This window comes from Phalaenopsis equestris, unplaced genomic scaffold (genome assembly GCF_001263595.1).
Source record: "Phalaenopsis equestris unplaced genomic scaffold, ASM126359v1 Scaffold000517, whole genome shotgun sequence".
Classification (NCBI taxonomy): domain Eukaryota; kingdom Viridiplantae; phylum Streptophyta; class Magnoliopsida; order Asparagales; family Orchidaceae; genus Phalaenopsis; species Phalaenopsis equestris.
Window position 1 is genome coordinate 1029160 of NW_018164957.1, and position 15739 is coordinate 1044898.

General features: G+C 33.0%; 1 protein-coding gene across 2 annotated transcripts in view; it reads right to left on the reverse strand.

The window, feature by feature from the left end:
• Positions 1-11273: 11273 nt before the first annotated feature.
• Positions 11274-15739, reverse strand: part of LOC110028637 (probable serine/threonine-protein kinase PBL7) — a 15278-nt gene continuing 10812 nt past the window's right edge. For both annotated transcript variants that reach the window (XM_020730568.1, XM_020730567.1), the window contains 2 exons: positions 13693-14084; positions 11274-12048 (listed from right to left, as the gene is read on the reverse strand). In XM_020730568.1, the coding sequence (XP_020586227.1) occupies positions 11620-12048; positions 13693-14084 (821 nt within the window). In that variant the 3' untranslated portion in view covers positions 11274-11619. The remainder of the gene's footprint in view (positions 12049-13692; positions 14085-15739) is intronic.

The following is a 15739-nucleotide window of genomic DNA, read 5'->3' on the forward strand; positions in this document are numbered from 1 at the left end:
TGAATCCAAACCAGGATCACACTGATTTAAGAAAATTAGAACAAACAATTTTAATAGAAACACGAAAAAAATAATCCAGAAAACATATAAGGATTTAACATGCAAAAACCTATGAACTGAAAGAAATCAAAAATCACACAACGAATAAATCTTCACTATTAAATTCAGAAATGTACATAATACTCACTCAGGTCTCCTTTCTACAATGGATGTAATTTAGTGGGCTTTGCTCCAAACTTTCCCTTGATCTCATAATATAAATGCAAGTTAAAATCCTCCTCTCCCACCCTTTTCTTTTCATGAGATTGCAATCAGGAGAGCCACACGTGAGAGATCTAATTCTTTGTCGCTTAGATGGAGGTAAGCTGAATAAAAATAGCTAACCACGTCGGGCTTGCCCACATCAATCCTAGGCGTGGAGGCACCATGCTCTTTACAATCAAGCACTGTAGCGCCTTGAAATTTTGCACATGAACTCCGCTTGCTCGGGAAGAAACTTCGAATAGGTGAGGGCATGCTTGAAAGTGGTGCGGGGGCATCCCCATCATGAGCGCACCATACAAGTGTGGGTGCGATGTGCCAAAACCTGCTTGACATGTTGCTTGGCGACTGAGTGCTTCCAATCAGACTCTACACTCAGTAAAGATTAAGATTCTAATCAAACTCTTTAATGCATTAAAAAACTATTTTGTTGTTTTAACATAAAAGACACATTTTAATAAATTTTGAATGTGGATTTGAATTTATTTTGTTTTAGGTTTATAACAAATATTTATAAATAATATATACATTCAATTTAAAATAATAATAATAATATGCACATCCATACTCTGAGCTAGCTCGATCATAAAATAAATCATCGATTTTATAATAAAAGGCCACCCATAAATAACCTAATCGTGTTAACTCCAGGTCGCCCTGAGAACTCCCGTGCCAAACAAGTTGCAGGGGATGACTAATGTCATGCATCCATAAGTTCGGTATGACAAAACTGGGCAAATGCGACCCAAGCAGCTCACAACTATCTCTAGCACAATTTGCCTTGAAGATCCTACTGCTCCCTATCTCATATTTCGATATGGTCCTATATCTCGAATGCAAGTTTCATGGAGCACAAGAATCGATGGCATGAGTAGGGTATATGTCAAAGGTGGTGTAGTATTAGACATGCTTGCACCCCTGACACTAGAGAACTATCTTTAGATTTAGGGCTATTTGGTATCTACCTTTCTTTTTTTCATCAAATGAATCATTAGTACTTCATTTTGTTTTTTTTTATTTTTGTGTGTGTACACAAAAGGAGATGATTCAAAATCTAGAGTCATACATTTAAGCTAGTCAGAAAACCATCATCATTCCACTGGATAGTAGTGATTTCTTATTGTCCTCTCACTCCCGTTCCAACCTAAAATTTGCCCAAAGGTAAATTAGGTATCAAAATAATAAAAAATTTTGATTAGATATTTCCTTTAATTGTTTATATATATATATTTTTTAATGATAAGATATTTGATCCATATCCTTTGAATTATTTTAATAAAGATAGCCAAATAAAAAAATACTGAGAAAACATGTGACATGTATGTATTTAGGAAGGTAGCACTTCACAATCATCTTTCCAAAGCTACAATTAATATTTGAAATATCTGAAGAAGAGTGGGTATTTTGGTCTTTTTCTTCGGCTATGAGAGGGTGGGAACTGTTTGGTAATGATAGGGAAAACTAACGCTTATGGTTTTATAATTTAAATAAAGAACGTATTTATTTTTTTTATAAATAATAATAAATTGACTCATCAGACACAATTTGAATGAAAATTACTAACCAATCCTTTTGGGAGCATCCCTAGGCAGTGCGAGCCAAGACCCCATGAGCAAACCCATTCGAGGACTCTCACATTTTAGGCAACAGGCGCTCGACGTGGGATTCGAATCCCAGACCAGAAGGGAATTACACCGCCGAAGTGAATGCTCTACCAAATGACTTGATATATATATATAAGAAAACTTAGGTGTTAGACAAATAAGGAAATAAGGGATGTGTTATATGTATGTAAACTTTTCTTGCATTTTTATGGCATGCGCAGGTATGAGAATTTGGCAACTGTCATCAACTAGCCCGCTCCCGCATATCAATCAGCCCCAAAGTCCCTATCGCTCCTAACTGCCGTATGTACATACATGCTCAGTTGTGCCTAATTTCAGCATTTGAGCTCACGCAATGACCACACGTGCCCTTCTTTAAGCTCATCCTCGCCCCCAGGCAGCATGACTTGATCTCATTCACTCAAAACACAATCCATTGAAATTTGTATTTAACATATCAACTATATACATATCAAAGACCACACGTGCCCTTCTTCAAGCACATCCACTTGAGTTTTATTTCTTCTTTGGATTAGTTTTCTTTAAAATCTAGAGAAATTCGACTTAGATTCGTAAAATTTTGACATCCTAGGTTAATGTTTTAACCTTCTGATTTTCATCTATTTTCAAACTAGCCATTTGGATTGTTAAAATTAGTTGTAATCTGCAACTATTGGAATAAGAGCTAAGCTAGATTAAAAGATATGAGTTTAGTGGAATAATAATATTGCGATTAAGTTATTGCAATATTTTTGGGGAATATGGATGGTATAGAATTTTTAAAGGTTTAATGGAACTAAATTATAATATGGAATTCAAACGTTTGTTATGTCTTGGAAGAGAATAAGAAGTACAAGTCCAAGATTGTCAATTACATTAAAATAATCACTTGAAGTAACTTTGGATTTCCTGACCATTCAAGGAATAATTTCAACCAATAGAAAAGCACTTTCACATGCTTTAATTTATTTTTATGTGCTAAAATTTTTTAAAATTTTAAAAAATTAAATATTTTGAGCTAGACTTATGATTTGTAAATCAGTGATTATACTTATTTGATAATTAACGAAGTTTCACGTGTTTGATTCACTGCAACATGGATCAGTTCCCAAGGCCTATTCTTTGCAATGCTACCCATTGTTTTCAAAAAATAATACAGATCCCCAATTAAAAATTTCCAAATCTTAAGATAACCAATCTTAACCATTTCACCAAGTTTCTTTACCGTTAAAGCTCCACAAAATTGTAGAAATAAATTAGCCCATACTATTTTTGTTTTTTATGCCCTAATCTTGGTATCAACACCTTCATTCTTCGCCAAAGGCAATTTTTGCTCACTATTAAATTTTGACCACATCTTCACATCCTAAACTAACCCTCCATAGGCTTTTTCATCCATCTACCCACCCATGCTCCCCACAAAAGAGATAAATCCAAACCAACTGAACTCCAATTGGAGCCCAATTTGGTCCCATAGCTCTATAAGCTCTAGTCATATTATGAAGTTATTATTTTAAAAAATTCAACTTATTATTAATTAAAGAAGATACCCTCGCTATCAAACTAATCTCATTAATTTGTATAGAAATCCTATTAAGAATTTTTATATAAAAAAAATACTATTGTACTCCTTCATCACCAACACACATTTCCAATTACAAGTGTAATTCTTCATCACAACTCATTTCACATCAAACTTTGCATGTTTAAATAAGTGGACCACTAATAAAAAACAAGAAAATAAATCAAAATATAAAATAAATGATTACTTGAATTTCTAGAAAAAATTTTTTATAATACTTTTATTTATGAGATTTTTATACTTTTCTTCATCACTAGAAACAAATCATTAAAGACCTTTAAAGTGACTAATAATCCAATAATCATCATGAAAAATCAAATGCAAGACATTATTTCCTTAAAATTATGACCATGTACTATAACCACTTCAAAGTTTCACTACAGAAAAAAAAAAAAAAAAACGCTACAACCAATATCCTAAATGCAGGATGAAAAAAATATTCTATTTTTGATAGCATGGCGATGATTTATAAGCTGAGTTACTTGCGACGACAAAACTAAAGGACATGTCATCGTGTAGTAACAACAATATTTATTCTGACAGTTTTTATGATTACTGACGCATGATATTTTTGGTTTGAAGAAAATATAAACTGACGGTCATATCTCATCAGTTATTTATGAACCTGTCATTTGGTGGGGTATTAACCGATGAGTTTTTTTTATTAAGTAACGAGAATTGTCATCAGCAAAAATATTAATTACTGACTGCTTAATAGTCATTTCTTAATGCATCATAACTAATCCTTTATATCGTTAAAATTGTGTCCTTCCCGGTATTTCCTTGATGCTACCACCCCTCGGTCTCACATCAGTGCCCTAATCCTCCCTTCTTCAGTCTCCACCGCTCCGGCAACCCCAACTCCGACGATCCCACTGCTCCAGCGACCGACCACCGCTTTCCTTCTCTCCTATCGATGCTCCACATCTCACAGCTCATAGCTTAAAGGTATGGTAGGGTAACATAAAAAATGAAGTTCATGCGTTAGATCTGTAAATACTCTTAGGTATTGAATGGAATGTATGCAAATTTCCCTTTTCTTTTCATTTATTTGGTAGGGTGCATTTAGAGTTTAGGTTTTAGCAATTAGAAAGGAGATTGACTAAATATTTTCTTATTATAGATGGATTAAATCAGGGATCGACTTTATGCCCATATCTTTTTTGCTTTGGGGGGGTGTCTGGTAACGGATTTAAAGCAAGATTTAAGCTAAGTTTTGCTAGATGGTCATTTTTAATAAGATGAAGGTGCTGATTTGATGAATCTGAATTTCATAGATTTCAACTGTAAATCCTAAATTCCACTAATTGATGGATTTACAAGATTTACAGGATTTACAGTGAGAGCGATTGGGATTGCAGTGGATTTCACATAACTTCTCAAATGATTTTAATGGATTTTTGGAGTTTAGAGGACTTCTTTGCCAGACGGTCTTTCATTCAGGATTTATTATATCCAAATTTATAAGATTTACTAAATCTTAATAACTTAGAATAAATTTGTTATCAGACAACCTTTAGTTATGGATGCTCTTACTAGACATTTATGGGCGGATGTGCCTTGGTGTATACTTTTCACAGATGATATCCTTCTTGTTGATATGACTAGAAAAACTGTTTATGAAAAACTAAAATTAGGGAGGTCGATATTGGAGTTTGAAGGCCTTTTTTTGAGTAGATCTTGAACTGAATACTTGAAATGTAATTTTAATAATAGTAGCTCTAGTTAACTATGAGTGATCAAATCATTAAAATTTGTTAATGATTTGGATGTCTTCATTCTCTTATTCAAAGTGATGGTGATATAGATGGGGACGTTATTAGTAGAATTCAAGTTGGTTGGTTAAAGTGGATAAATGCATCCAGTCTATTGTGTGATATAAAATACCACTTAAATTTAAAGGAAAATTTTATAAGATGGTGGTGAGATCTGCAATGTTCTATGGTAGAGAATGTTGGCATTTAAAAGAGAAGCATTTGTTGAGATGAGAGAGCTTAGATGAAGAAGTGGCTTGATTCATATGACAAAATGCAAAATGAATATATTTGAGATAGAGTTTGTGTAGCTAGCCATTATTTTTTATGGTTAAATTGTTGTTGATAAACTTATATTTCTTCCTTGATCTTCATTAGTTGCTGAGATTGATTTTTTGAATTGTGATGAATTCCAACCTTCATTAAAATTCAATCAGTTTTGAAGGTATTTTATATTATATATCCCTATTGAATAAGTGACAAAGTTGAGTGGGTAGTAGTCATAGTCGGTAAACCTACAACGATTATTGATATTCATAATTCAATTGAACCCACTCAACATAAAATAGACATGATATATTCTTATGTTCCACTTGATATTATCGATAAAAAGATAAATTTAGTGGATGCAAATGACGAACACAAAGAAATTGACATCGATGAGCATGATTTTGGTGATAGTTTGGATGAAATAATTTTTACTATATTCTCAAGTGACTCATTAGAGGAGGTTAATTAAGATGTGTAAGTTTTATTTTGTTTTTTACTTTGTACTTTTGTGCTTTCAGTTTTAGTAGTTTGTAGAATGTAATTTACAGTTTTCTCTTCCGTTTAATGCGTACTCTTGTACTTTCAGTTTTAGCAGTTTATAGATTGCATGCAATTTAGTGTTTCCCTTTCTTTCTTCTTACTTCATATTATTATACTTTCAATTTTTAGTAATATGTAGATGCACTAATTAAATTTACTTTTTTTGCTTATAGATGACTTCTGGAGGAAGGGACGGTCTTTCCACTATCGGGGGACGTGCCACCTTGCGGAAATCCTTTAGCAGACAAGGTCATGGATGTGGGCCAATCCCTACCATCACACCAACACCTCCGCCAGTCCTGACCATGACACCACTACCGCCACTTGCCACAACAACACCACCGCTATTAGTCACGACACCACCACTACCACCAGTCTCAACCATGAAACCAACACAGTGACCAACCACAACCACGATGCCACCAACACCTTTATCATTTGTTGTTAGCAGCACGGGCAGCTGTCATCAACTATGGCTAGTAGGGAACACAAGGTTTAATTTAATATTGACATTACTGCCTTAAGTTTTTTTTTTTTAATTTAATAGAGAATGAATCATATGTTATTTTCAAATTTAGTACCCAACACAGGCCATCATTCCATCATTGACTTAATCCAGAGCAAGTAAGACCAATTGTATTTATCTTGGAGGAAGATCCCGATGACAGTTCACGATATGTGGTTTGGGAGTTTACGATAAATTCTTAACACAATAATTATAGTTATGTATTTTATTTTATGAATTTAATGATTTCTAATTCAATTTACAAAAATAATGGCTCTAGCCAGCCGAGGAGGAGAAATAGATCCATAGGAACTTCTAGCAAAAGACGGGCGATCATCTGCACAACCAATTCGGCGATATATGCTAGACACGTGAGCGCCCTTTGTGGCTCAGCGAGCATGTGTTTGCTGCACTGCCCAAGGCATGTGACTCTTCGGAGTATTAGAAAAAGTGGGAGCAGACAAAGCAAAATCGTCGCTCTGACTGCGGGAGCACGGGGGTCTCGATGCGCACCGGTGGAGTGCTCCCATGTACGGAGTATAAGAGGAGGCTGATAAGATTTATTTTTTTAGTTAAATCTTATTTTTCATTAAATGTATGCTAACTATTCTATTACACTGACAGACATTAGAGAAAGCACATGACATTTTTGCTACGTCAATTTAGCTATCGATAAATATATTATCTACTGTTTTTACGTTATTACAAACGGCATTTGTCCGTTGGTAATAAGCTAAATTCCTGTAGTAGTTGTTGTCTCTATCTGTTCTCAAGCTATGTCAAATTTTATTTTGAAATAACATTTTTATTTGGATATGAAATCTTTGATTTTATGGATGAGATTATGAACATAAGTTTAATACTTTATTTGACATAAGTGTTTAACTCATATTTAAGATTTTTCTTTTGGGCTAAGTGAGCGCTCTAACACAGCTCCTTAGGATTCTTCACTTTGTTTCTAACAAATGTGCAATGTATTTGATCACATATTTAAGATTTTTTATTCAAATATTATATTGCATGATATTCAAAGCTTTTCAAAATAAGTAATTTATGTTTTTGCGAGGATGAACACTCGACCCTCGGGATTTTTCACAATATTTTTCCAACCAATATGCTACGAGTTCAGCACTTTCATAACGTTAATTATGAATTTAAATTTGATCGTTTTTATGATGGATGACATCCACCCCAAAATAGAGACAAATGCGAGCAAGTAGAGCAAAGGCCTTCTGAAAGAGTTCATGCAGAGGAAATCAGAAAGTGAGAAGTAGTGGAAAAGCTAGTGTGTTCTTTCCTTCTTTTTCTAATCTATACAAAAATATTACCACTAAAATGTGAAGTTAAACATAGTGATAAGTTTCTCTTATGGCTACTAATAATGTTATTTAAACACAGTTCTAAAAATCTTTAATCATGGTTCTTAATTATGTGTCCGGGGGGGGCTAAAAATATTTGTGTTTAAAATAGCTATTTTGTCATATTTCTCTGAAAATTGTTCTAATTGATTCATGAGCAATAGCCATACTGTGGACAAAAATGTTATTTTTACTGTTTTCTTGAGCAATTTAACTTAATCTTCTCTCTTATTTGTGAGCCTATGACTAGAGGTGTAAACAAAGGCTCGCTCGTGTTCGGCTCGTTTATATTTCGAGCTCAAAAAGTGTGATCGTGTTCAGCTAGTTTGCTTAGCAAGCCAAACACGAGCCGTTCACGAACAAAGAGTCGTTTTCACAATTCTAATCACGTAGTCATAAGATGTTAAAGATTGGGGCAAGATTTAAAACATCATTTGAATCTAGTTTAAAAATTTTTATTCTATTTTCTTCATTAATATTTTTAATTGATTATAAATCTTTGTAGCATTGTAGTCAATTAATTTTTTTAAAAATACTACTCATCAAAGATATATATATAATTGATTAGTAGTATTGGTTCATGTTGTTTTTGTTCGGCTCGCTAACTTAGCGAACGAGCTGAACACGAGCTTCTTAACGAGCCGAACACGAGTTGTTCGCGAACAACGAGCCGTTTTGACAGCCCTACCTGTGACTAATTGAAGCAACATGTATACTAATAGTGGATATTTTATCAAAATCCTCCTTACAATTTATCTATTGGGCAATAATTAGAAGGAATATTTATATTGTTACTTTTGAACTTATATTTATTTATAAAATTATCACCCACATCTTTTAAATGAACTTGCAAACTACACTAGTTTAATGTTGGAATTAAACTCTTAAGATCATTAAGAATTGGTTTAAATTTATAAGTTCTCTTCCAATTTTGAGTGATACTTAAATAAATAATTGTATCTGGCGCATGAATGTAAGTGCAAATATTTTAATTTAGATAAAATAATCACAGATATTTACGATCTTCTGCAGGAAAAAAGAAAAGAAAAGAAAAAGTTGGCATAATTGTAAAAACCAAAATTTAAGTGTTAGATGAGTAAGAATTTAAGAATTGGTACGTAGTATATGTTCGTACATGCCCCTAATAAAAAATTGTTATTGACCCCATGGTACTTAAGTTTAATGAAAATTATTTTGTCAGGACTCCTAACTTAGAGAATCATTTGAAGTCCAATGAAATCGCACCATATGGCGGTGACAGAAAAAAAAATAAAATCTATCGGGAAACACAAGAGAATATTCCTCCCGTGTTACTCAGGTGTTATTGTGCGTTATTTAAGTGTTATTGATGTGTTATTGTGTTATTATAACACCGAGAATATTCCCTGAACACAATAACACCTAAATAACATACAATAACACCTGAATGACACGGAATAATACGGGAGGAATATTTCTCTATGTTACCGGACTGATTTTTATTCTTTTTCTGTCACTGCCACGTGACGTGATTTCATTGGACTCTGAATGGTTCTCTACGTTAGGAGTCCTGACAGAATAATTTTCCCAAGTTTAAATGTGTTAAAGTATACGTTCGATGTGAATATCCCTAAACACAAAAACAAGTAGTTGTCATCTCCTCGCCATCCTTGAGGGCTTCCAGATGTTCTGATATATAGCTCTATTTTTGAAAAATATATTATATCAGATGCATTAGGATTCTAATCATTGTCTGCTTACGTATACAGTCCAATTTCACCGCATATTAAATTATTTAATTTTTTTAGTAAGAGAAAGTGGACTGTACATATGATAGATAATAATTGAAAATCTGATGCATCCTGAGGTCATATCTTCTCCCATCTTTGAGGTCACCTGTTGACTAATGAGATTGACATATAGTGATTTATTTCTGATTAATCATTCCTTTTGACTTTTAACGTGTAAGCATGGTTGACGTCAGCTATATATTATTTTCTCAAGGTTTGGCATGAATTATTATTATTTTAATTTGCGTTTGAATATAGCTGACGTGAGCCATGAAACGGCTATTTGGAATGTTTTCTTATTTTAGACGTTAAATGTCAAAGTATGATTAATCAGAAATATTCAGCACATATCAATCTTAGTATTCATCCGGGGACTTCAAAGATGGAGCCAAAGCTCCGACCATGTGGAGGTGACAACTAGCTGTGCTTATGTATATGTGTGATCTAGCTGTTAGTGAGGCACAAGTCAAAGGTGTCCTTCAATATGTTTTATTTCTATTTCAGTGTGATTGAGGAAGTGAAGTGACAGAGTTTATGTGGTAGAATTTGGTTGTTTTAGATTGGTTTGAAAGAGGGTTTGAAATTCTAAAGTTTGAGCGTATTCGATGATGTTTGAGTGAATTCGATGATGTTTGAGTGAGTTCGATGATGTTTGAGTTTACAATTTTAAGGTTCTAAAGAGCAAGTGAGTTCAATTTTGTTCAAGTTTACAAATTTAAGGTTCTAAAGAAACCTTTGGGATTATATGAGATAAATAAGTTTGATAAATTTAATATTGTGATTTCAGATTATTGTAAACCTGTGACTAAGTTGATTTTTTGGAAAAAAACTATTGAGATGTAGTTTAAAATTTAATATTGATGGTAGTTGGAATAATTTATATGTCGGTATTGGTGGGATGTCATAATTTTATAGGAAAATGTTTGTTTTGGTCTTTTACTCCTACTGTGACTGATACTCCTCTTTGTGTTGCAGCTGGAATTGTAATTATGACCCTCTTCTTAGCAATTAAATGCGGTTGGTATTACATTGAGATTGAGATGGATTTAATGGAACTTTGAAACTTTTGTACTATAAAGAAAAAGTATCCTTGATTTCTTATTTTTTCTATGAAAAAAATCTTTACTTCCCTTACGATTGTGTAGGTTTTTTAGACTTTTTATCATCGAGAAGAGAATAAATGCGCTAATTGGACTGCTAAATGAGGATTGGTGACTCAAGAATTCAATTTCTCTGTTAGGATTCCTCTAGAGTTAACACGTTTGATTAAGAGTGATTGTTTAAAAAATTCATTATATTTGTATTGATAATAGTCTTTGAGGTTTTTATTATATGAATTGTACGTGTTCTTCGGTCGTTTAGTTTTTTCTTTTTTGCATGAGTTGTTTGGGTAGTGGTGTCTTTTTTGGTCGTTACCCCTAGTTTTTTTTATTTTTGATGAATAAAATTTCCTCCGAGATTAGTTAAAAATAAACATTTAATATTGACACAGTAAAATTGTTGTGATTCATTAAAGTACTCCTCACAATAATCCTCTTATAACTAAAAGCTAGAGGAGAACAAAAAAACAAAACAATACAAAAGATTTTCAGGGTTAAAAATAAAAGAAAGCATCAATATCCTACTTCCCAACAAATTTCTCACTTTTACTAACATAAGAAGCATATCAACAGAGTCAATGTTCCCAACAAAAACAATTTCACTAATGCACTCCTCCCTAAAACCCCATGAAATATTACATACGTGCAATCGTATGTACATCTACGGCTAAGAAGTGCAGAAAAAAAATGGCAGATCTGGCCGCACCTACGGCATCCAATGTACATACGGTGGAATTATGCAATATTTGCTGTTAAAAACCCATCTAACAATATACACAATGTTCCACTCTGCATCCCCCATTTTGCTCATAATTTACTGATATGTGCGAGTCTATAAAAATCTCTAGTCTTCCACAATCAAAGTGCCAGAGCATCCTACATTGTAGCACGTTGTTTTTCCCTCCAGTTTGCTCCCCACATCATTGCCTTTGCCACTTCCTGCTGCCTATCAATCTCCTTGTTCGTGATGCTACCAATCTCCTTCGGCACATCACCTTTCTCGATCCCACAGAGATTCCGCTTGCTTCTATCCTCATGATTCCCTCGTCCGAGATTCTCCTCCCTCGATCCTCTACTCTGTTGTTGACTATAAACCGGCACGCCTGCGGGCTCATCGGTTTGTGATTCTAAGTATGACAGTGCAGTAACAACATCAGCAATGAGTGGGCGAGTGGTTGCCTCCTCTTGGATGCACATGGACGCCACTGCAACGGCTTGGTAGAGACTACGCATTGGGTATCGTCCTTGGAGCAATGGATCAGCAAGCTTGGAAAGCTTTCTGTGGTCAGTGAGCATTGGTTTGGCCTGCAAGGAACTCCATAAAGTTAGTTTTGCTTTTTAGGCACAAGTTTACATAAAATAATTTCTTTTGTAATGTTTGTATAGTATGAAAAATCAAAATAATACGCTTGGCAGACAATGTTTGATGCAACATAAAATTCCCCCTCTGTGAATGTAGAGGTTTATAAATCCACTGATTCTTTGAAGCCCTACTCCGAAAATAGAAAACACAAGCCCAAAAGACTTTTGGCAAAGAACAAACATCATTATCATTAGTTTTCTTTAAGAGTAATTCTATACTTCAAAAATATTATACAACAAAATTTATTTAGGGCTCACTTTAGGTGGGCTAACCAAAGTGGAGAGAGTTAGAAATACTTATGCTTGGTTATATTTATATTAGTCTACCTAATCAAAAGAAAATGTGAATTGCGCTTATGTGAAAAATTTTATTGCGAGTATATCCTTTCTTTATTAATAATCCTGCTCTAATATTTAGGATCAGCTATTGAGTTTTCCTCTTCATTTATTCTTATCAAGTACTCTGTGATGTTAACTCCAATTTATAAACCTTCTCTTTATAGTTTCTAGCATGGGTTTTAAAACGAGCCAGGACCATCCAGTTCGAATGGTTCAAGCGTGAACTGATCAATTAGCAGGCTTGATCCAAGCTCAAAATCATTTCTGCATAAAATCAAGATTGAACCAGTTAAAGCCGGGGCTGAACCAATGAACTAGTGAATTGATTCGATTTCTAAATAATCGGTTTGGTTCAAATATTATCCAATTTTATTTTTTTTAATTGTGATTGAAAGACTAGAAATATAATATTTAAACTAAAAATAGAGATAATGTCATGTTTTAAATTTTTTATTTAAATTATCTTTCAAAATAATCAAAATTTTGCCTTATATTAAAATATTATTTGTTGAATAGATAAAATTAATATTAATATATCATTATTCTATTATTTAAGCTATATTAAAATAATTTAAATATTTATTACATTATCTTGTTCAACTCTGGTTGAACCATTGAACTTTGAACATTTTCTTCAGCTGGTTCAATGTCCGCTCTGGTGTTCACAATCTTGATTTCTAGCCATGTTGGTTTGAGTTATTGATTTTACTTCTTAACCTTTCCAAAATAATTTTGTGCTAATTTGGGCTAGATTATGCTCTTCTACTTTCACTATTAAAAGATCATCATTGTTTTAAACATAATTTTCTAAAAGCAACTTTTAAGAGAAAAAAAATCATCCAGAGGATATTGATTTTTAATGGCTATTTTTCTAAAAAAAACCTCCAAAAAGCGATGTCAAATAATGTCTTTATTAATAAAAAAATTAAATGCATCATTTTCACTCTATTTTGTATGATTAAACAAACAAAAACTACTAAAACTTCTATTAATAGATGTCGCTTATATTATCACTGGATATAACCTTTTCTCAATATATCCATCAATGCTTTATAAATAAATCAATTTTCTCATTTCTATCACACTCAAATAATCAAAGCGAACAAATTTCACATATATGCTACCTAAATGGCAGAAGGGACTTTCTCAATATAAATAGTTTTTAATCTAAATATAGGAACTTGATAGAACTAACCATCCTAATTACTTCCAACTCTATTCATTTCAAAATTTGATTTCGAAACATACCCAGCGAATAAGGTTCTGTTCTCCATGTGCTCTTGTGCTGTCAATGGACTTTCTTCCAGTTATTAGCTCCAGAAAGACAACTCCAAAGCTATAGACATCAGATTTGGCTGTCAGCTGCCCTGTCATAGCATATTCTGGAGCACAATATCCATAAGTCCCCATCACTCTAGTTGAAACATGAGACTTGTCGCCAACTGGACCAAGCTTTGCAAGTCCAAAATCAGAGAGCTTTGCATGGAACCCCTCATCTAATAATATGTTAGAAGATTTGAAATCTCTATAGATGACCGGAGGGTTCGCTTTATCATGTAGATACTCCAACCCTCTAGCTGCACCCGCTGCAATTCTCATCCTTGTATTCCAATCCAGCGCCTCCTTACCTGGTGGGAGATCTGCAAGAAATACTGTGTTATTTAATTGAAGTTCTCAAATGACCCATTTGAATTTGATGATAGTCATATATATGCTAACCAAGTAGCTACCAAAAAAAAAAAAGAGATATGCTAAAATGGAAAATTAAATTAAGCAAGTCATGAAAAAAAGAAGTTCTATCTAAGAACAAAATAAAATTATGTAGCTTTCCTCCCAGTCATGTATGATGGTTTTGTAAATATATGAATTATGGATTTAGTAATTTAATGATTTCCCATCAAATTGAAAATGTTTAAAAAGATAAAACTCTGAACAAAAATTATTTAATCATAATACCGAAATGCCTCATTTTTAAAGTTTTTATTAATATGATGATGCAGGTTGTAATGTATCTTCATGCTTATAATTTGTCCTTTTCAAGTGTCTTTCTAACATAATTATTCCATCAATTTTATTATCCCATTCATCATTTTGAGTAGGTGGTTTGATCATTTGATTCATTAAAGATTAAAAAGCTATAGTATTTTATAAGCATCATATCGGTCACAAGTCCTTATGACATCATAATCAAAATAATCAAACCACATATTCATTTGTTCGAGAGAATTCTAGTAAAATAAAGGCTGTAACAATATGTGGGAATCACATTTATAAATTCTCCACATTTTCAGATTAAAATATCAAATAATTTCTCTTTAGAATAGAAACTAACTTAAAGAAAACATGCAAAATTCTATCCAATCTCTGACATTTTATTCTGGAGACCAAAGATAAAGCATCAAAATATAATCCCATGGACATAGGAAATTCTTTGGCAATTAACTAAGCTTTGTACCAATCAGTGGAAACTTGACAGCAAAATCCCATCAGCAAGAAATTGGCTTGATCTGAACAATTTCTAAGGTATGCTGACCTTGGAGAGTATTCATTTCAACATCCATTCTTTATTTCTGTAAAGTATATTAAAGTGCTTCCACATCCGTCCTTTAAAATAGAGATGACGACATAACAAAATGAAGATGCAACGAGGGTAAATAATTAAATATCATGAAAGTTTGATTAAGATCATAACATGTCATTTATCTTGTTGTAATGCAATGGAAGGATCTAGATCTGAAGGCTTCATTTCAAAGGGTTACATGATAGAAGTACAAGAGATGATAGGAGATATTTTATGAAGTGGAATCCGAGACCTTCTTGAGTGTAAATATGGAGTAGATGTAAAGAGTGAGAAAACAAGTAGAAGAGGAGAACATGATAACGAGTCAAAAGTGGCTTTAGAAGAGAGAAGAAATTTTTTTTTGAAGTCCAACCATCTAAACTAAGTTGAACAAGCTCGAATTTGAATTTTGTTCTAACCTATGTTCGAAACTAAATTGAATCCAAATTAAAACTTGATTGAATCCAAATCAAACCTTTTTTAAGCATGATTCGAATCAAAGTTGACCAATGTTTGAATTGTTTCTTACTTGGATGTGGGAGTAAGAGAGATTTATTATACTGAACTTATTTTAACTTGTTGCATATATTTTTTTATAATGCACAAACTTATATTTGCACATCACATCTTACTTCATGATTTTTTACAATTATGTTTGTTATTTTGACCCCCAATTAATGAACTAAGGTAAAAGGGCAATTTTGTAATGTGGCACCGCCACCTACCACATCTCAC